At 37.9% G+C, this 22,207-nt stretch overlaps 1 protein-coding gene across 1 annotated transcript in view; it reads left to right on the plus strand.

The window, feature by feature from the left end:
* NF1 (neurofibromin 1) overlaps positions 1–22,207 on the plus strand; it is a 327,459-nt gene that overhangs the window by 301,128 nt on the left and 4,124 nt on the right. The window contains exons 55-63 of the mRNA XM_014548834.1: positions 858–989; positions 1,922–2,057; positions 3,638–3,795; positions 6,440–6,562; positions 6,949–7,079; positions 7,251–7,351; positions 8,386–8,528; positions 8,876–8,922; positions 10,169–10,385. Coding sequence (XP_014404320.1) covers positions 858–989; positions 1,922–2,057; positions 3,638–3,795; positions 6,440–6,562; positions 6,949–7,079; positions 7,251–7,351; positions 8,386–8,528; positions 8,876–8,922; positions 10,169–10,385 — 1,188 coding nt within the window. The remainder of the gene's footprint in view (positions 1–857; positions 990–1,921; positions 2,058–3,637; positions 3,796–6,439; positions 6,563–6,948; positions 7,080–7,250; positions 7,352–8,385; positions 8,529–8,875; positions 8,923–10,168; positions 10,386–22,207) is intronic.

Raw genomic sequence — 22,207 nt, forward strand, 5'->3', positions numbered from 1 at the left:
TTTATTGATTATGGTACTATCCATATGAACAACTGGAACTTACTTTAACCTACTTTTAAACCTACTTTTGCCCCACCCCATATTTGATTTCACCACTGCAAAAAATATTGACAGTTTTAATCTCTAAGGAGAATAGGGAGTACTCAAAAAATATTGCACTTACTACAGGATACCAAGAAGAGGGATTGCAGTGGGGCTGATAGAGTGCTTGCTTATTCTGTACTTCTCAAAGAATATCAGATATTTTAAGTGCACAAGCCCCTATTTTAAAATGTCGTAGCACTGGTGATTAAACGCTATCTGAAAATTAAGCTTACCCTTTAATCAACCCTATTCTTTAGGCTTTGAAAGCATATACTTCATTTATCATTTAGGCTTTTTCTTTAAGTTAAAAAAGAATTTTTAGGGGAGCAGAGGTAGAGTGGGAGAGGGTATAGGGTGGATAAATGATGATGGAAAAAAATCAAAATTTTTAAGCAATAGAAACATATTTTCATGAGATACCTTAAAGTGAGTTTCATGGGATTTTTAAAAATCTCTGCTGCTTTAGGGAATGGAAGATCTAAAACACAATCATCTTTCCTAATTTCCTCTCCCTGAGGTACCTTAGAGCAGCGGTCGCCAATCTTTCAGATCTCATGGACCACCGGTTGGCGACCACTGCCTTAGAGTTCTAAGAAACATTCTGTTCTACACAACTTGGTATTTAACCCTATGTATAATTAACTTCTCACAAATGTTTGTTTTATTTCCAAATGGCCTCCTTTCTTTTCAGAGTTGCTAGTCACAGAATAAGCACTCAACAAATACCTGTTGAAAGAATAAACTACCTCCTTGTCTGTTTTTATTTTTTGTAGGGTACAGACATCCTTCACCTGCCATTGTTGCAAGAACAGTCAGAATTTTGCATACGCTACTAACTCTGGTTAACAAACATAGGAATTGTGACAAATTTGAGGTGAATACACAGAGCGTGGCTTACTTAGCAGGTAAAAAACACAAAACAGACAAAATTAATCTTACCACATCTGTATCTAAGGACCTTCAAAAAGATGCAGACACCTGTGGGTCAGTCCTTCAGCTGGTGGTTTGGCAGGGTGAAGAGTTCACAGTCCCATCCCATGGTGGTGGTTAAATTGAAAGTTTTGCCAAAAATATATTTTCTTATCAAAGAATTTGCATTAAAATATGTTCCTTTTGTCATCTTTGTTTCAAGATATCATGTGGCTCCCTGTTGTCTTTCATAAAATCGGAACTCTTTGGCCCAGCAGCGTGGGCCCTTGAGCAGCCTGCTGATTCTGTCCTCCTTTCTCTAAATTTTATAGGCCTCATTTTTTCATTACCTCTCCAGATTGATGGGCTATTTTAAGGAAATATATTTGCCATCTCCTAAAATTGCCTTTCTGCCTCTTTAATATTCATTCCTGATGCCATTTGTTTTACCTAAAATGTCTGCCCATCCCCACCATTCCATTACCTTATTTGCTCTTACCTGATTTCTCTACTCAGCAGTACTTACTTAACACTTATGTATAGTCATTTGATGGAAAGTGACAGTTCCCAGTTTAGCAGACTTCAGTTTGTGGCAACTTTTGTTTGAATCATTTACATCTCAGAGAAATGGATCTCATACTACCTGCTCTGTCTATTTTTTATGTTTGTTGAGCTCAAAGGTTCATTAGAGGACTTGAAATATAAGATGCTTATTAAGTTTCTTAGTTTATTTCATGTTTATGTACAGGCTTCCAAAAACGGGCTGTAAGTCTATCCTCAGTGTTTTGTATCCTTAAACCCTGTACTCCCTAGGGCTACTGATCAATAACAGCTGTTATTCCTATCAGGAGGTTATAAGAAGTGTGTCCTGTTTTAAGTCAGCTGCTGATTTGTTAAATTTTCTAATCTGCCTTCTTTTTCCTCTTAGCTTTACTCACAGTGTCTGAGGAGGTTCGAAGTCGCTGTAGCCTAAAACATAGGAAGTCTCTTCTTCTTACTGATATTTCAATGGAAAATGTTCCTATGGATACATATCCCATTCATCACAGTGACCCTAGCTATAGGTAAATGGACTTCTTCTGCCACAATTACATAATTATACTCAGGTTTTAATTTAATGTGCTAATGGAGGCATGCAGCAGAAAAATCCAGGAGGGAATATAGAGATAATCTAGGAAGAATTTGTAAATTAAAACTCATTTTTATAAATGTACAGTGTATTTTATCTGGGTTAGTAGAAGAATTATCCTTCTAATCTCATTGTGCTACTGTTAACATTAGCTTGCTTCTATTAAGCACAAATCAGTTGAATAATGAAAATAAGTGATCTTAAAAAGTATTAGGTTACAGGAAGGACCTAAGAAAAAAACTGGCATGAAATATAAGCAGCGTTACATGGTTAATGAAAAACAACTAAGTTGGTTAATGAAAACAACTTCTTGTAAAAGAAATATACATGCCAACACATTTGTTGTATTATATCACACTAAAGTTATTTAAAAGTTTTTTATAACATAATTTAGATTATCTTATATAATAAAAGCCTAATATGCTAAGTGTTCGGTCGTCCAGTCATCCATTCAACCAGTCAAAGTGTAATATGCTAATGATATGCTAAGGCCGCTCAACTGCTCGCTATGATGTGCACTGACCACCAGGGGGCAGATGCTCCGACCAGTATGTTAGCTTGCTGCTGGGGTCCGGCCGATTGGGACTGAGCCAGACAGGCTGGACATGCCCTGCAGCCCTCCCGCGGTCCCTCCCCACCTAGCCAACTTCCTGCATCCCTCCCCGGCCTGATCGTGCACCTGTGGGGTCCCTCAGCCTGGCCTGTGCCCTCTCGCAATCCGGGACCCCTCAGGGGATGTCGGAGAGCCGGTTTTGGCCGGATCCCACAAGCCAGGTCAAGGGACCCCACTGGTGCACAAATTCGTGCACTGGGCCTCTAGTAAGGTAATACGATATGTCCACTATATGTTTTTGAGGTAGCACATTTTTCTCTATAAAAGAGAAATTACATGAAAATATCATTTAGGGATATTTTATATTTCCAAGTAAATGAAAGTATCTAAATTTTAGATAATGTTGAATATAGGAAAGTAATCTTATATTTATAGAGCTTATATCATTCAATTTATCACCATCCCACTTTGTCACTAAAAGCCCCCAATAATTTCCCACTGAAATTTTAACAATGTATGCAAAAGCTTTCGAGCCATACTTGGTTTTCGACAGTCTTATTCTTCAATCATTCCTATGATTCTATTTCTTTGAGGTATACCCTTTTTATTTTGGAAAGGAGAAAGTGAGTTTGTGTGTATTCCCCTGTCAAAGTATAAATTAGGTTGATTTTCTTGGTTTTTGAACTAAGAATACAATTGCCTATTTAGACTTGATTTTCCCTGATTTTAAAAATCAATGTAACACAATTTTATTGAGCGTTCTGTGATCTATGTATAAGATCCTATGGCAAGAAAGTGGATTCTTTCTGAAGATACATTAAGAGTTTATACCCTAAAGCCCTTTAATTCACAAGTTTAAAATTAAGTGATTGCTATCATAGGACAGCCAGGTGGAAGGGGCAACCAATGGTTGTATTCTTCACCATGCTAATTAATTCTTCTCAATCATTTAAATCTCTCAGGACACTGAAGGAGAATCAACCATGGTCCTCCCCCAAAGGTTCTGAAGGGTACCTTGCAGCCACATATCCAACAGTGGGCCAGACCAGTCCCCGGGCCAGGAAATCCATGAGCTTGGACATGGGGCAACCTTCTCAGGCCAACACGAAGAAGTTACTTGGTTAGTGTCTCTAAATTATCTAAGATCTCTTGGAATTATTTTTTTTAATGCTCAGATACTTTCACTCTTGGAGAATTATTTGAAGCTGTTCAAGTTTATCAAAATTTCCTGTTTTTTAATGTAGCAAAGTTTTTGATGCCAGTTATAAGAGCATTTGATGGATCAAGTAAGCCATATCAGTTATGAGGAGTGAAAATGAGACCTTAAAACAGTATTTTTCTGATTCTTAGACTAAATACTGTGGCCGGCCTTGTTTTGTTCTGCCGTGGCCAGGCAGCAGGGAAATGGGAGTGGGAGAGACATTAACTACTCACTCAGATGCAGGGCCTTTAACAATACAGTTCCTAATTATCTGAGAGAGAACAGGATACATCAGTATGGTATGAAGCTGTAATAACACTATTTGCCATCTTTTCTTTAAAAAGACAAAACAGTAAGATTTTTTAATACTAGGTTTTTCTATTACTGTAAGATATGATCTGACAGTTAAGATTGTTCAGGTACATCGACATTTGCCAGTGAGAAGTGCACCTAACATGCCGTGAGACCCTTTCCCTTTTCAGCAGCTGACAGCAGGTCATGAGAGCTCACTGCATCCACCTCACCACAGAGGAGATGCAAATGGGGCTCTCACACAACATTGTTACTGAAATACATTGGGATCCATATTTCAGTCACCAACACTGAGGGCGGCTCAGTGGGTTTCAGTTATCCATGCAAGTATATTTTTAAGTGACTAGGTATTGGGGAAATTTGTGTTCATAAGGAAATCAGTGAACAAACAATAGTGTGAAATAGATAACCTGCCAGTAAACCATAAAAACAATTGAAAACATGAATATTAATCCCTGTTGCTAGTCACATAGGGCTGTTACCCTTGGTTTGAGTTCCTTTCTGTTTATACTTTGCCATAAATAATCTTCTAGGAGTTTCCTGGTTACTTTGTGTTTTCTAATTCTGAATTTTCATGCCAAGGAAGTTATAAATGAAAAACTGGTTTCAGAGAAAATGCAGTATTAATTTCATTCAACTCATGTGCTGGATGAAAAAAAGTTATGGTCTCTGCTCTGAAGAGCTCATAGTTTGGTGGCTAAGACTTATAATCAGCCATTAACAACCTCCTAGGTATCACAAAAGTAATGTCTTGTTGAGGGGAATCTGAGGATCTGGGGAAGTTAGGAAAAGCTGCAGAAAGGAGGTAATGTCTGAACTGGGTATTGAAGATTTAATATATTCTTGCCAGGTAGACATAAGACAAGGACGGAATGCATTCAAGAGTAGGGGAATGAATGGCCTGAATAAAGACAGGTCAGGAAAAGCAGTTGGGTAGCAAATGAGGCTAGAAAAGGATTGGAACTATATTGTGGGGAACTGTAGGCTATGTTAAGAGATTTAGCCTTACCGTGTATCCAGCAGGGATCTTTAAGTAGGGGAGGGGACATCACCAATTTTTTTTTATGATAGTTTTTTTGACTACAATGTGGAGAAATAGGGAGAGATTTTTGGCAAGGGGACCATTTAAGAGATTGATACAGCAATCCAAACAAAGCATGGTATATGCTGCGCTAAGGCAGGCACAGTGGGAGAACGGAGAAGAGGAGTCAGGTTTGGGATAGATTTCCCAAGTAGAACAGGCAAGACCTAGTGCAAGTTTATATTTTAAATGTCTACTAAAAAGCTATTGAGTTTTATAAGTAACATTAAAATGTATTAGGTGAAGTGGTGTCTAGTATGTATATTCTATTAATACAGCTGGTCATGTTACTCCATATGTTACTGCAAGACCTAGTGCAAGTTCCAAATAATCCAACTTCAGTACTTTACTTTAAATAAGAGAAAGCTATTTAACATCAGTGCAATACAGGATTAGAGAATTCAAAGGCAAGTGGGAAATGGTACTATTTGCTTTTTAAAAAATATTTTTTATTTTGTTGATTTCAGAGAAGAAGAAAGAGAGAGAGAGAAACATCAGTGATGAGAGAGAATCACTGATGAGATGCCTCCTGCACAACCCCCACTGGGATCAAGCCCACAACTCAGGCATGTGCCCTGACCAGGAATCAAACTGTGACCTCCTGGTTCATAGGCTGATGCTCAACCACTGAGCCACCCCTGCTCGGCCTATTAGCTATTTTTGAAGCATCTTGCAATGTATCTATTTTTAGTACTTTCAGGCAGGCAGATCTTTTGTTCAAAGTTTGAAGAATTAAAATCAATCTTTGAACTTGCCTACTTTTGGAAATTCTTTATATGTTACTATCTAATTCTTGGCACCAACAGAATTTCTTAAATTGTTAAAAGGCTGTTAAGACATATCTTGGCTACTATTAACAATGCATACCCCATATTTATTTATTATCAAGTATGGGGATCAGTTTACCTCCAGTGTAGTGAATGTAATATCAGTTTAACTTGGACCAATAAGGTACATCCTGCCCTGAAACAGAAAGCTATGAGACCAAAATTTCTTGAGAAGATGGAGAATAAAGGAGAGAAACCACACCCTAGGGATATTTTGAGCTTTCTTTGGGTCCTTAAGTGAAAACCTAAACACTTTGTGTCCAAACATTTTCTTTTTAGTATAATCCTAATCACAGACACTGTGGTTTAATGACTTTCCATATTCTGTAACTTTTGTTTATAGGAACAAGGAAAAGTTTTGATCACTTGATATCAGACACAAAGGCTCCTAAAAGGCAAGAAATGGAATCAGGGATCACAACACCCCCCAAAATGAGGAGAGTAGCAGAAACTGATTATGAAATGGGTGAGAAACAAAGTTAATAATTTACCTAGATCATTGAAAATCAGGTGGGAGAGTACATTAAAGCCATATTTGCTTTCCAGCCATTTCTTAGAATCTTTAGGATGAAATATAGAAACATTTGCTCTTTTTCAAAAAATAAGCCATACAGTTCTTAAAATGACTATTATCCTAAAACCTCTGTATAGAGTAACCATATATATATAATCTATAGCATTGTAAATAGCTAGTCAAAACTTTTGTATAGGTGAAGAGTAATTCTGCATGATGTTTATATTTTAAATGTCTACTAAAAAGCTATTGAGTTTTATAAGTAACATTAAAATGTATTAGGTGAAGTGGTGTCTAGTATGTATATTCTATTAATACAGCTGATCATGTTACTGCAGAAACTCAGAGGATTTCCTCATCACAACAGCACCCACATTTACGTAAAGTCTCAGTGTCAGAATCAAATGTTCTCTTGGATGAGGAAGTACTTACTGATCCAAAGATCCAAGCACTTCTTCTTACTGTTCTGGTAAGGTTTTTCTCTTTTTTAGGGTCCCCCCCTCAAGTTTTTCTTCCAGTCTCTTAGAAAGTCCTTAAATATTGAAAACATAAAAGGAAGGCTGTCTTCTGCTTCTCAAAACAGATAGCAATTCAGCCACAAAATATAATATTTTCTGTTTACTTTTTTTCACGTTGGCAGGCTACACTGGTAAAATATACCACGGATGAGTTTGATCAACGAATTCTTTATGAATACTTAGCAGAAGCCAGTGTTGTTTTCCCCAAAGTTTTTCCTGTTGTGTAAGTATTCCTTTTGTGTTTAATTTTTGTGTCTGTCCTGAAGTCAAATGTTTTACAAAAATTTAGGCAAAGTACCACCCAGTAATGTTCACTGGTTGTGGAGAAGAGAAGGTAAGATAATGTGACTGGTTTTAGCTTAGATGGTGGTTTAATAGACGCTAAGACTAGTGTGATTATAACACACTTTAGGAAAAGCATTTTCTTATCTGGTTGATTTTCTTAAGTGGTTCATCATGATGAGCATTGTTTATTTCCTCACTTAGGAGCATACCATGAGACTACTAAATTTAAATCAGCATACCTGTTTTGGCTTCTTTTTCGATAGAGCTTTTGTACCTATCCACACTAAATGAAAACAAAATCGACCTCTTTGGGAGATGAGTTTTATGCTCTCCTAAGGGTGACAAGCATATTGGCCTCAAAGAGGTCCCAAAGAAACTGGGGGAATTCTATTCCTGATCTAGGCCTTCTATGTAGTATCATTATTTTTGTTAAATATTTAAAATTTTCAGAATTTTAAATAGTTGGCTCTTGGTTATTTTAATGGGTGATAGCCTGATTAGAAATAGTTAATTTTCTTGTATGTTTTGCATTGGATCAGATATTTCACCCCCTCCAAACTAATCTTGTTTGCCTTATTTGATCTGATTCAACATTATTAAACACTAGTTAATATTAAATTCACTTTAACTTTCTAGATACATGTCAACAGTCAGCAGAAATAAATGATTGTAAATTATGCTAATAGTGGCAGACAGAAGCCAACCTTGTCTTGAGCAAACAGTCACCACATACAGATGGTTAAGCATGGTTATATGGACAGTACTAGTTGATTGTTTGTACCATATTTTCCCTGTTGACTAAAAACAACAGCAACAAAGCAAACACACAGAGTCACTGTAGACATTTTAGAAAACCACTCCTTCCCCTTCATTTTTATCACATGGTTCTGGGAACTGTATAATATGTTTTTCAGTATATATTTTCATTTAATTTTTCTTTAAAATGTTCCCCTGTTGACTTTTGTCTTTTAGGCACAATTTGTTGGACTCTAAGATCAACACTCTGTTGTCATTGTGCCAAGATCCAAATTTATTAAATCCAGTTCATGGAATTGTGCAGAGTGTGGTGTACCATGAAGAATCCCCACCACAATACCAAACTTCTTACCTGCAAAGTAAATACATGTATCGGGAGGAGGATGGTTGGTGCCCTTGCTAACATGTGCGCTGTTATAAAATGCACTGACTAAAGAATTCTTTAGAAGGGGTAGTCTTGTTTATACTTCTCTCTCCATATGCCATTTTCTGACTCTTGATTTTATGTTCAATAAATAACTGGTTGGACAACTTTTTTAAATTAAAGTATGATTTTATACTGAGTATAAGTGAGTTTTAGTCTACTTTGACACATATTTTTCAATGTGGGATATCTGTTTTGTGTATCACCAACTATGTAACTAATTTCTGTTAAGATTAAAAGAGTCTCTTGCTTGTTATAAGAGTAACATTTGATTTGTTGCAGGTTTTGGTTTTAATGGCTTGTGGCGGTTTGCAGGACCCTTTTCAAAGGTAAGAAAAAAATGTTTTTCTCTATTGACAAAACGAAAGATTTTATTCATATTAGTGTGCCTGCTTTAAAAGCACAGAATATGCTGAAAACCAAAATGATGATTCACAATAAACACTTTATTTTTATTAAAGTTACCACCACAGATTCTTTCAAAGAGGCAGCACCTTTAATATGTTTATATGTTAGCTTTTATAGAAAACAACTCAGTTCAATTTATGTTTGACTTTTCAGAAGGGTGTGATAAATCTCTGTAAAGTTTCTTCTGCTCTCAGTCCCTCGTGTATCTGCTGATGCTAATGCACACACTTAAGTATCTTGTAATTAGGAAGGAGCATTGCCTATGGTCTAAATCTACCTCATGACCTGAAACTAATGTTATAACTCAATTAAACCTCAATTTTTAAAAAATTACATAATGGAAAAAAATCTACCTCATGTAAACCTTTTTTCTCCCACCCTCTTGGGTTAGATTTATTCTTCCCTGAATATATCCTTATTTGCTCCTATTCAGTTTGTTCTTTGATTGGCATTAGTTGGTACAGTGCTACGTGAATGTGTATTCAATTATTTTCTCTAGATATGGTCTCTCTCCGAATTGACTGATGTTCCTTGAAGGCAGGATGTCTGTTTCTTCCCCCCACAGTACCTAGTGCAGCATTGCAGATACAGGGCCACTAAATTGTATGGATTACCTAAAACTTATTGTAAGTTTAAGACTTGGGAAGTTAATTTGTATTGGTTAGTTATCACTGAATATCTCATGCTATGTAAAGGCTGTCATTAAAAAAAAAAAAAAAATGGGCCTGAAATCACAGAAATAACTATACCATGCAGGAATTTCTGAAGTTTGTTTGCAAGTAACCCTCTGAGCCCTTCACAGTGAATCTCTAAATGGCAGCTGGAATGATCATGCTCTGCCTATTTTCTCTGTTTTGGAAAATTGACTAGACAGCATTCCTGTAATTGTATTGTCTCAGGATTAATTTGGTCTTTGTCTGTGCATGGCTTTCAGTAATTACAGGTTCTTCTGGAACCTGAAAGTGTAAGCCAAATAATATTCCCAGTTGTGAGTCTCATGGTAGTCTATAAATATTACTCCACCCCCTTTTTTAAATGATCTGTAATACAAAGGAAGAAAAAAAATAGTAAATTGAAGCCTAAAATGAAAATTGAATTAATCATTTTTGGCTTCTAAGGGGATGAAAAAAGAATGGAGCTAAAGTAATTTCCTATTTTCCATTACAGCAAACACAAATCCCAGACTATGCTGAGCTCATTGTTAAGTTTCTTGATGCCTTGATTGACACGTATTTGCCTGGAATTGATGAAGAAACCAGTGAGGAGTCCCTCCTGACACCCACATCTCCTTATCCTCCTGCAGTGCAGAGCCAGCTTAGTATCACTGCTAACCTTAACCTTTCTAATTCCATGACCTCACTTGCAACTTCCCAGCATTCCCCAGGTCAGTAAATGTCATCTTTTTATAAATCTGAACAATACTATTAATATACCAACATTAGGAATTCCCTTGTTACCAGTTTCAGCAGTTTTTGCTCCTTTTTTATCATGAGGTTCATTTTACATTTCTTCTTTACTTTGTAGCTGACTGGAATTTGTTATTCTATAAAGCTTTCTACTTTTAAACACTTATATATTAGATAGTGAAATATGTAATATTCACAGTGTTCCAAGTTGGTAAGTTAAGCATTTGGGCAGGAAGAGCAACCTCAAGCGCATTCCCCATAAGTGGACAGAATTACAGTCCCCTTACCAGATGCACTAACCTTGCCCCAAGGGCTTCTGTGTCTCTGACAGAGCAGACTATATCCAGAAACACAAGGTAGAACCCCACTTCCCTGCAGCCAGTAGCCACCTAACAATCTAGAAACCAGCCTGAAAATGTAGGCGTAAGTACACAACCAGACAGAAAGGCCATCTCAAGGTAGTAACATCTTAAAGCTCCTAAGCAGATTCCTTCCTGTGGAGTCAGTCACTCTTAGGTCCAAGTGGGGAAAGCATGCCAATTCCACATGCGACTAAGGGGGATGCACTGAGAAATGAGAGCTAATAGCTCAGTGGGCTGAGATGGACAAGATGGCAGACATGACAGACCTGCAGAATTATGGGCTCACTGGGTGTCAGAGTGAATGGTCTCATACAACTCATGACCCTGGGGGTGGTCCTGGCTATAGAACTGATGCCGTTGTGTGTTGTGATGACAATGGGCAACGAAGGAGAGCGTCCTTCATGGCCACATTTTCTACTCAGAAAGATACCTTCCTAAATGTGTGTTTTTTTAAGGTTTTGTGTTTAAAGTTCCATTATTGGAAAAGTTACCATACATAGTCCTTTTAAGTGGTAGCATGGATTTTCTTTTTAAAAGCCAAATGATGTATTATAACTATATTGTGATGTTCAAGATCCGTAAATAGAATCCCTGGGTTATAATTCCAGTTTTGCATAAACATTTAAGCATCTGTACCTTGGCAAATACCCAATTCATATTATAAACCATTATATTAAATAACTATATTTATTAAGCTTTCGTTAGCAAAAGAAACAAAGTATTTGATCCAGCATTTATTTATCACTCACCTTACTGTGCCTTACCAGTTTTATAGCAACCCCCGCAGCCCTCGGCAAGAAATAAAAGAAACCTGGCCAACTCCTCCCCGCCCCCACAATATAACCCTGTTCATTTGCCCTCTGTCACTTATTCCCTTGGACAGTGTGTCTCCGAGTGTGGTCCTGGACCAGCAGTGTCAGCATCACTTGGGAGCTTGTTAGAAATGCAAATGCTAGCATCCCACCCAGACCTCCTGCACAAGGAGCCCCAAGGTGGGGCCCTTCCAGCAGTCTGTGGTTTAATAAACAACCCAGGTGATTCTCGTGCTCAGGGAGTTTGAAAAGCACTGCCCTAGGATCTGCCAATGTTCTTGCCTCATAATTGGCATTTCAGCTGCTAAAGCAAGGGCAAAAGCTAAACTGTACTTTCTTCTGGATATTGCGGCCTCTGAATTCTTTCCCTCACCATTGTCCCCGCCCTTTAAAATCTTAGCATTTGGGAGCTGGGAGCACTGTAGGGTTACTTAGTTCTAGGCTCACAGCACTGTGTGCAATGGGGAGATTGAGGTTTAGAAGAGCTAAGCTCATTGCTTTATCATACAGTTCTTATCTAGAACCCTGTCCAGTGTTCTTTCTAACACATTCAATACTTTATGTAGCTATGATGTGTCTGTCATCTTCTTCCTGCCTTCCTTTCCCTTGTTCTTTCATTTGTTTGTTTGTTTGTTTGTTTGTTGCCGTCTCATTACTTCCACCTGCCATACCTCAAGTCCAGCACTCCTTTTCTTCTGGAAGGCTCTCTGTTTTCTGGGTCATTTGTTGCTTATAATGTTGATCCCAGTGAGAAAATTAATAGTTTCTGCCTGTATTGGTTCTCTTGTTTTTAAAGTTAGATTCATTTTGAGCAAACTTTTGCCTCTTTGGCTACTACTAAAGTGATGTTAAACCTGTCAAAATGATTGTTGGGTTTTTATTTAATTTTTATTTTAGTACCCAGATTAATTGGTAGGGGATTTCTACTGGAGACAGTAAAATAATCAGGCTTAGAATAAAAGTGACCAGTACAATTTCCCCTGCTGGTTGATTAATTGCTTATGTTCTTGTTGGACATTATGTATTAGTTGGACATTATCTATATCATTTGCCTTTTTAAAAAAATAGTCCTATTCTGTAACCTCTTAGTCAGAATTGTTTATAAAAATCAGAGAATAGCTGTATGGTTTCGGTTGCAGTTTTAAACCAGTGGTGTCACCTCCAGTGCTGCTTCAGAGATGGTGCTCAAATAGACTGCTACCCCTAGAAACCTCTGGCTGTTCTCAAAAGACACTGAAGCTTTGAAAGTAATAGAATTAATTAAGTAGAACCACTGTATTCAGCATTTACGGTCTCTAAATTGTAAATTGTGTGTCCTTTAGTTTGCCAGATTATTTCACTACATGTTTTTGGAGAAAAGGTTTATCATTTCAATCATGACTTTATTCTCCCATGAAACCCTTTTTATCTCTAAATTGTGGGTTCGTCATCTCCATGAAGGATCTTGATTTATCTCTGTACCCAGTTATTATATTTTTGTTATTTGCTCTCCTGGAATACTCTTAACAGGAATTAATACTTTGTATGTAATTAGGTATACTGCTTTATGTCTTTAGCTCCATGTAATCATATCCTTGTCTCCTCAATTTATGGAGCTGAGTTGCTGGTCTCAGTGGGCTGAAAGAAGTAATGAATCTTAGCCAGATTCCAGGCTCAGACCAGCAGTTCAACTTGGCTATTTAGCTGTACAGAAAGCAGATTTCCCTATCTCCATTCCCATCAGCCGGGTCCCATCAGAAATGTTTAAAGAATCTCTGTGTGGTTTGTTATCAAATTACCCAACATCAATCTGTGCCCAGTCGACTGAGCTGTAAGCAGGTGAATGCTCTGTTGTCCTGTGTGAAAAAGCAAAAGTTGCTGCTCTGCACAGCTCAGCCCTTTGCCGTAGACCTTCCATGTCAATGCAAGACTCTAACTCTGTGGTGCTTAGCAGGCTCTGACACTGAACTGTATTTTCTTGTAGTTTCCAGCATTCTCTGCTGAAATCAGCTAGGTAAGAAATTTATGAACTTCCTCCTCCCAAGCATTTAACCTTACTTAAATAAAAATGTGGCTGGCAATTCATCAGTCACCAGCTTTTGAGGAAGTGGTGGTTACTTAAAATAAAGCATTTGGCTCTGAAAATGCATTCTTCTTGAGAGATTATCATAGCCCACTTGTCTGTCCCCTTAGCACAGGACTGTTTTATAAATCCACATTTAAAACGCATAGCTGTCTTCTGACTCCCTCCCTCGTAGAAATTGAACTTGGCATTCGTGGAACCAATGGACTGTATTCAGAGTCAGTGCATTTAAATTTGTGTTAACTGGACATAAATAGACAGTTAGCCAAATGGACATAAAACTCTGCCTCTTCAGATTTTCCCAAGTGCCACTAAAATAATCCTCAAGGGAACCCATAGTATTTATTCTATGATATATAAGAATATTTCAAATTTGACATTGTGATCCATTATTAGGTACACTGTAGCGAGCTAGATGTGAATTGAAGAACCAGGATTAAAACTAGAAAATAAACCCTATTTACCTAAAAATGCTACCTATGGGACTTTCTTTTTGCATAAGACCAAGCCATGAATGGTTCTAGATAATGAGCCGTGAAGCCTTTTTTTAGAGCTATATTTTGAGTACTCTACGCCCATTTCAAGTGTAGTCTCCCTGCATCCTCTTTAGATATTACACAGCAAGTGTACTAGAAATAAAAACCGAGATGGAACTATATGGACTTAAAAAGAAATCAAATAGACCCATTTCTAATGTGAAATTTAATTTATATTCTACCAAGTCCTCCTACTATTTTTCACACTGTAATTTAATTCAGTAAACATTTGAACGCCTATTTTGTAGGTGCATACCTGGGACATTTAAAGATGAAGGAGACCCTGGTCACCAAAGACTTAACAGCTTTTCCCCATGAATCTCAGTACTGGGTTTGGAGCTAAAGTTATTTTCTTCTGATCACAAATTCTACATGTACACAATTTTTTATTTTAAGTATAAGAGTAAGCCTAGATAACCAAAAGTCCACAGATATTTATTCTACAGATATTCATTGTTTACTACATACAAGGGACTCTGTTAGACCCCAGGGAGTCGGGGAGCTGGTAGAACATGATACCTGCCCTCAAGTAGATTTTAGAAGAGTAAGAGTGGTCAAGTGTACACAGCTAACTATTTTACTTGTTTTGTGGTATTTATCATGTTGTACCTTTACCATAAAGTATGCTGATAGTTCAAAGGAGTATTTTTTTTTTAAGAATAATCAGGTAGTAATTATGGCAAAAGTTTTATATTTTTTACCCCCAAAAAGTGTGAGGTGTGTATTATAATTTTTAAAAAAAGAAGTCTGTGATCTATTTTAAATGTTTCTATTGATTTTTAGAGAGTGGGAGAGAGGGGGAAAAACAGAGAGAAATATCGATGTGAGAGAAACACATCGATTAGTTGCCTCCTACATGAACCCTGACCAGGGCCCGGGCCAGGGAGAAGCCTGCAGCTGTGGTACGTGCCCTTGACTGGAATCGAACCTGGGACCCTTTGGTCCACAGGCTGACGCTCTACGTGCACTGAGCCAAACCAGCTAGGGCTATTTTATTTTGTTCTTTTCTTTTTTTAATATTTCAAGAAAAACTATTTTAAATATAATAATGTTACATGCAATAAACCTTAATATTTCAAGAAAAATGATTTTAAATATATTACATGCAATAAAAATATTTCAAGAAAAAAAAGATTTTGAATATAATAATGTTACCAAAACTGTACTAACATAGTATAATATCACAAAAGTTATAGGAAATATTAAAAATCTGCAGATAACAGGATTACTTCTATCATATTCTAAAATGTTTTTTTTCTTCTGGCTCTATTTTGGTTCATCAGTTTATGTTGTTCATTATATTCCAAATGAGTGAGATCATGAGATATTTATCTTTCTCTGACTGGCTTATTTCGCTCAACATAATGCTCTCCAGGTCCATCCATGCCGTTGCAAATGGCAAGAGTTCCTTCTTTTTTACAGCAGCATAATATTTTGTTCTGGCTAGGGCTATTTTAAATGTTTCTTACTAGAAAAGAAATTTAATATTTTTCTTTCATCAGCTTATTTTACTGTTAATAAATGAACTTGCATTTTTTAATTCCTTTCTTTCACTTTATTTTGGGACTGTGTCCAGGCCTGACAATTGTCCACTCACTTTGCTTCTGTAATGCAAACCCCCTCCTGGGAAGCATTTTTAGACCAGCAGTGTGACAGCTGTGTGCACAGTGATAGTTCCTCAAAACCATTTCCCCAAATGTATAGACACACCTTGTTTATTGTGCTTCACGGATGTTGCATTTTTTTTACTAATGGAAGCTACTCCACCAGTAAAAAATTAGAGCTTGCTTTATTGTGGTGGTCTGGAACCAAACCTGAAATACCTCCGAGGTGTGCCTGTAGACTTAGCTCTAAGTCAGTAAACTCCTAACATGTTTACCAGGTGTAAAATGTCTCACTCTTAAAGTTATTTTGAGGCTACTTAAAAATCTCAGAAATGATTTGAATGTTTTAGTGAACTGCTTATAGTATCCCCAGAACTTTATCTGGTATTTTCTTGATTTATTTTTTTCTTTTTATTTGTTATTGCCCTGTATTTAAGGGAGGAAAATAATTTTAAACTGAGCAATTGCTTGGTGCAATTTCTGCTAATTTTAAATTGTATTTCTAAGTTTAATCCTTGATTTAAACTAAAATGCTTAATTGTAATAAAGGTGATAAAAACACAGCTGTCTGTAAAATTGTAAGTTCTGCCATTTATTTACAGAGTGTAATATTTAGGAAATTAATGGTCAGAATTCAATAGTTAAAACCAGATTCCTTCGAAACCGAGGAACATAAGTATCCAGTATCTAATCACATTTCACCCTTTTTATGTCTTACGGCCATCACTCACTCTTGTTTTTTCTTCATTCTGTGTCTGTGAAGCTTCCCTGCCTTGCTCTAAATCAGCAGTTTTCATGCAGCTGTTTCCTCATCAAGGTACTCTTCCCTTTCATCATCTTTGCACGAAACACTGCTTTCCCTGCACTCGTCCTGGGCACACGGCATGAGACTCACTCACCAGGCCCTGTAGGCACAGTGGCTTAGCGCCCGGGGAACTCGGAAGGCCGCTGCTTTAGGGTCCCTATGTGCCCTCTGGTCTAGGACAGTGGTTGGCAAACCGCGACTCTTTGGCCCCTTGAGTGTGACTCTTCCACAAAATACCACGTGCGGGCACACACCTACAGTGCAATTGAAACTTTATGGCCCATGCGCAGAAGTCGGTTTTCGGCCTGGGAGAAACAAGTATACAAGACGAGTGTGGGTGGGAGAGTTGGAAGGGGTCGATCTCAGCGAACGTACCTCAGTCAGGTTGAGGACGTTTTTAGCAAAGGCCAGCTAATTAAGTTAATAACAATAATGTACCTAATGTAGTTTAAGTTTAAAACATTTGGCTCTCAAAAGAAATTTCAATCGTTGTACTGTTGATATTTGGCTCTGTTGACTAATGAGTTTGCCGACCACTGGTCTAGGAGACTGAGGACAGGGAGCTGCTTCTACTCCCCGAGCGCTGGACTGACGGGAGGTTAGCAGGAGACTGTGGAGAGTTCATAGAGAAAGCAGGGTGTGTGGTTTGAGGAGTTTTTAGTTTAGGAAGTATTTCTTTTCCCAAATGTAAAAAAAATCAACCCCAGTGTTTTCTTACAAATTAAACCTGGCCGTCCACTCTATCACCCATGTGTTTAAAAAAGGAATATGGTCCTTAGTTAGCTCTAAGTACTAAGAAGGAAAGAGTATGATATGATATACTCACAACTAATCTATAAAAGATGCCTTTTTTCTTTTATTTTTCTATAATTATTATGTAGAAAGATTAGACTAAATAGAAAAAGTGTTAGCAATTGATGAAAGTCCATTAAATTTTTTAAATTATTATAGTTACTATTTTACATATCTAGCTCAAAATACAAATATTTCTAAATTTATATTTAACATGTGCCCATGAATGTGTTTACTAAAGCATATGAAGCTATAGTTGTCTTTTCTTCCAAGATTTATTTTTTGTGCTTATTTACATTAGTTTCAGTAATTTTACAAATTCTAGTATAAAGTTTAAGTTCTATGCATTTGTTCTAAAACTCCTTTTAGTACATCATGTGGTCTTTGTTATTTCAGCTATTAGGAAAATCTTAATTTGTATAGTAATTATGTTATCTATGTGCAAAAAGTCTTCACATAGATTATCTCGTCTGATTCTTCTAAGGACCCTTTGAAATAGGCAAACCTGCTGATCCTTCATGGCCAGATTAAGAACTAGAACTAGATCTGATCCAACCCACACTCAAACCTGGGTGTTCTGACATGTTTGCCTTCTCGTGCATGTAATAAGACTTTTTGAATAGGTTTGCCCCATTAAATGTGTAATAAGCTAAGCAATGCAGTCATAACCTACTCTTGTTGCTGTGCAGGTGGTGGGAGATCGGGGTTATTATTAGGCTTTCATTGCTGTTGTCTAACTTCTCACAAATCACCTAACCCATTTTCCCTCAGCTTCTCAAGAACTAAAAGGGATCCAGTCCTTTTTATCATGTCATGAAAATATCAGGTTCTAGTTTGGGAAACGGTTTTGGTGTTTTAAAAAACAAACACCAAAATGAGGTGTTTTAATGATTTGTCAGGCCAGATCTATATTCCCAGTTGTCAAAATAAGCAAACCCTGATACCTGCCTTCAAGGAACTCACGTGCAAGCAGAGGAAATGGACATGTAACTTAAACAACTATAATGTAATGTAATTTACTCAATTCACTAAATTTGGAGCAAAAACACCTTTTACTTAGGATTTGCATCTTTATCCATAATATACTACCACAATCCATTGAGCATAGTGCTTATTAGTACATTGCTATAGAGGATTCCCAGCTGCTTCTGCCCTGCATGGTTGTCACTGGCTGCATGTTTGGCCACAGCTCATCTGCGGGGGAATCCAAGCTAGCCAATCAGGACCTTGATTGAAGATTTTACCTTGATTCCACTTGGGCGATGACCCCTGGGTTTCTGTCACTACATAGATTTTTGCTTTTGTGCCCACTGAGGGTCAGAAGGGAGAGCATGGGGCGTGAGAGAAATGGATGCAAAGCTCTAGAGAGGCCTCAATGAGAAGCAATGCAGCACAGAGGTCTGCTGACTAGTTTAAAACATGGCAGGAACCAGTCCAGGTGGATTCTGTCTCCATTGGAGCAGAATAACTGACAATCTGACAGTTTTTCCTTTAGAATGTTGAGACCAAATCCTTCACCAACTTCTAGAAAGTTTTTAGATTCAGTTTTAAGAGGGTAAAAACAATGAATGGTGCCAAAATTCTCCAAAGTGGGGATGATGCTTAGAAACCTAAATGCCATAACCTGATACTAAGATCATTCTTGTCATACAACCTGGTTTTTTCAAGATGCTATATTTTGGTGTAAGTATAATGCAGTTTTTATTTTATTGTTTTCTTGAAAATAACCGTCCAGTATTTTTATGTCACCTTCTCCTTTGATCCTTAATGTACAACATTTTTGCTGTGCAGTTAACTTAGGAGTCACCGCCATACCACATTTACCTGTGTGTGAGTGTAGAGTTGGGTCATTAAATAGGAAGAAAACACACAAAAAAACAAGAATTGAACAGAGAAGAATATTGAATCTGAGAGCAGAGGTAGGACCTCAACCTCTCACATAGCATTGAATCTTTGGGTTATGAGTGATGGGGCTAAGTCAGTGAGTGATACTGTAACTTTTTGTTGTTGTTTCAAAGAGAGAGAGAGAGAGGGAACGAACACATCAATGATGAGAGAGAATCATTGATTGGCTGCCTCCTGCATACCCCACACTGGTGATGGAGCCCACAACCAGGGCATGTACCCTGACCGGGAATCCAACAGTGACCTTCTTGTTCATGGGTCTATGCTCAACCACTGAATCACACCAGCCAAGAGATACTGTAATGCTTTTAATTAGAAGGAACACAGGGCCCTAACTGGTTTGGCTCAGTGGATGAAGCGTCAGCCTGCGGACTGAAAGGTCCCAGGTTCGATTCCGGTCAAAGGCATGTACCTTGGTTGCGGGCACATCCCCAGGAGGGGGTGTGCGGGAGGCAGCTGATCAATGTTTCTCTCTCATCGATGTTTCTAACTCTATCCCTCTCCCTTCCGCTCTGTAAGAAATCAATAAAGTATATTTTTTTTAAAAAAGAGGAACACAGGCTCATTAGGAAAAAAAATAGAAAGTTCAGAAAAATGGAAGAAAAGGTCACCCATAATTCCACCACTCTTAGAAAATCACTATTAACATTTTGGTACCTCTCTTTCCAGTTTCTTTTCTTTACATAGTTGAGGTCATAGTATGTATAAAATGTTATGGCTTGCTTTTTTACCCTTAAAATGTAACGAGATAAATAAGGCTTTAAAAATTTTTTATGTAGAGATATGAAGGTTATTTGCTTAACAAAACAGAAAATGGAATATTCTTAGTATTTCTTTGAAGTCACCTTCACTTCAGTGACTTAATCTATGTAACTACAATTTATGTAATTTTAATCCTCACCTGAGGATATTTTTTTCCATTGGCTTTTAAAGAGAGTAGGAGAGGGGGAGAGAAGAACATCAATGTGAGAGAGACACATTGGTTGCCTCCTGCATGTGTCCTGACCAGGGCAGGATGAACCTGCAACTGAGGTACATGCCCTTGACCGGTAGTTGAACCCGGAGACCCTTTGGTCCATGGGCCAAAGCTCTAACCACTGAGAAAAACTGGCCAGAGCTAATTTTAATTCTTAATATCACTGCACAGGCCCTTGTCCTCAGAGGCATTGCCACCTTGCACTGTGATGACTGCTTTCCTCCAGAGTGAGCCACAGCCTAGCAGTGGCAGGGCTGCGCCACAGGTGGCCACACACACAGCCCAGGGTGGCAGGTTGCCAGCAGAGAGCCGCTTGCCCTCCTGGGTACTTTTATTCTAGTAGAAGAAATAAGATGTATACACCAGTTGTGAGAGTATGAGCAGAATGTAATAAATATAAACGCCATATAAAATCAGGAGGGAAAAAAGGAGAGAGAAAGTAGTTCTGGTAGGAGACAGAAGATGCATCAGGAAGGAAACAGATGAGAAAAAATATGGATTGAATTTTATCCTGTAGAGATAGGCAAGGCCATTGAAAGAGCCTGTACAAACAAGTTCAAGGTACATTCAAAAGATGATGAGCAGCCTTCTTTCAGTTTTGTTGCTTCTTTTTTTAAAGAGCTCTGGAGAAGATGTAAATAAACATGCAGAAGAGAATAAAAATCATCCAGAGTTCTGTTATTCAGAGAAAAGTTCTGTGAACATGGTGGTGTTTCCTTCCATTCATCGTTCTCCACATGGTTAGATTAGAACCGATGCTGACACTGCTTGGCTCCTGGAGACGTGTTGCTGACAGTGTTACTCACGAGCAAACACTGACAGATGCCCAAGTTCTCTGATTAGTTCATGACAGCAAGTCTTCCTGAGCCCGAGTGAGTCAGGCCACGTGCCTGTGGACACCTTACACTCTGAATGAGTTCAAGGCTGAGTTCGAGAGAAGGATATGTGGCTCCTCGAAGGCACTCGTTGCAAATCTGTTTTCTGATCACGAGCCAATAAAGACATGGGTGGGTCTACATACATTTGCTAGAACATAGTTTTAGACTTGAAATTCTACTTTTCATCCAAAAGTGAAAATTTTTCCATTCTCACATTTAATGTTTAAGATTCAAATGGTACAGATAAGAATAAAGTAGAAATTACCTGAAATAACACCATCCAAAGGTAACATATTTTGGCCAGTGTTTTCCCAGCCTTTATCATCCCCCAACTCCTAAATTATGGTCATCTTTCTGTATCAGTAAATATCAACCAGTACTTTTTTTTTAAGCAGTCTTTTTTTCTTTTTTAAATTTATGAGAGAGAGAGAGAGAGAGAGAGAGAGAGAAAGTGAAGCATTGATTGGTTCTCCCACTTATTGATGCATTCATTGGTTGATTCTAGTATGTGCCCTGACCCGGGATCGAACCTGCAACCTTGGTGTATCTGGACGCTGCTCTAACCAACTGAGCTACCCGGCCAGGGCCAGTACTTTACATTTTGGTACAAATTGCTGACATGCTCTCCAGCTGGTTGCTTTCCCACCAGTAGTTATGCTAAAGGTGGGTATAATTGGTCTAATTATTTTGGTAAATTTTATTGAAGTGTAACAGACAGAAAAGTATACAGACCATATGAACTTTTAATAAGTAAACACTTAAAAATTCAGCATCCAGATCAAGAAACAGTGCATTACCAGCACCCCTAGAAGCCACCCTCATGCCTTCTGTCATTCACCACTTCCCCGAGGTAACCACTGTTCAGTTACCTGTCTGATTTGTAATCTTTGCTAATCTGAGGGCTAAATAATATGTTGTTTTTGCTTCTGGTTACTGTTATGAAGTCACTACTTAAACTATTTGTAAGACGCATTGTAGGGCCCTGTTTGGGAGGTTTCATCTCTCCAGGAGAGAAATGAGGGGCATGTGTTGAAGGTGCGGAACATGAGCTGGCTGGCCACAGTGGAA

This window comes from Myotis brandtii, unplaced genomic scaffold (genome assembly GCF_000412655.1).
Source record: "Myotis brandtii unplaced genomic scaffold, ASM41265v1 scaffold523, whole genome shotgun sequence".
Classification (NCBI taxonomy): domain Eukaryota; kingdom Metazoa; phylum Chordata; class Mammalia; order Chiroptera; family Vespertilionidae; genus Myotis; species Myotis brandtii.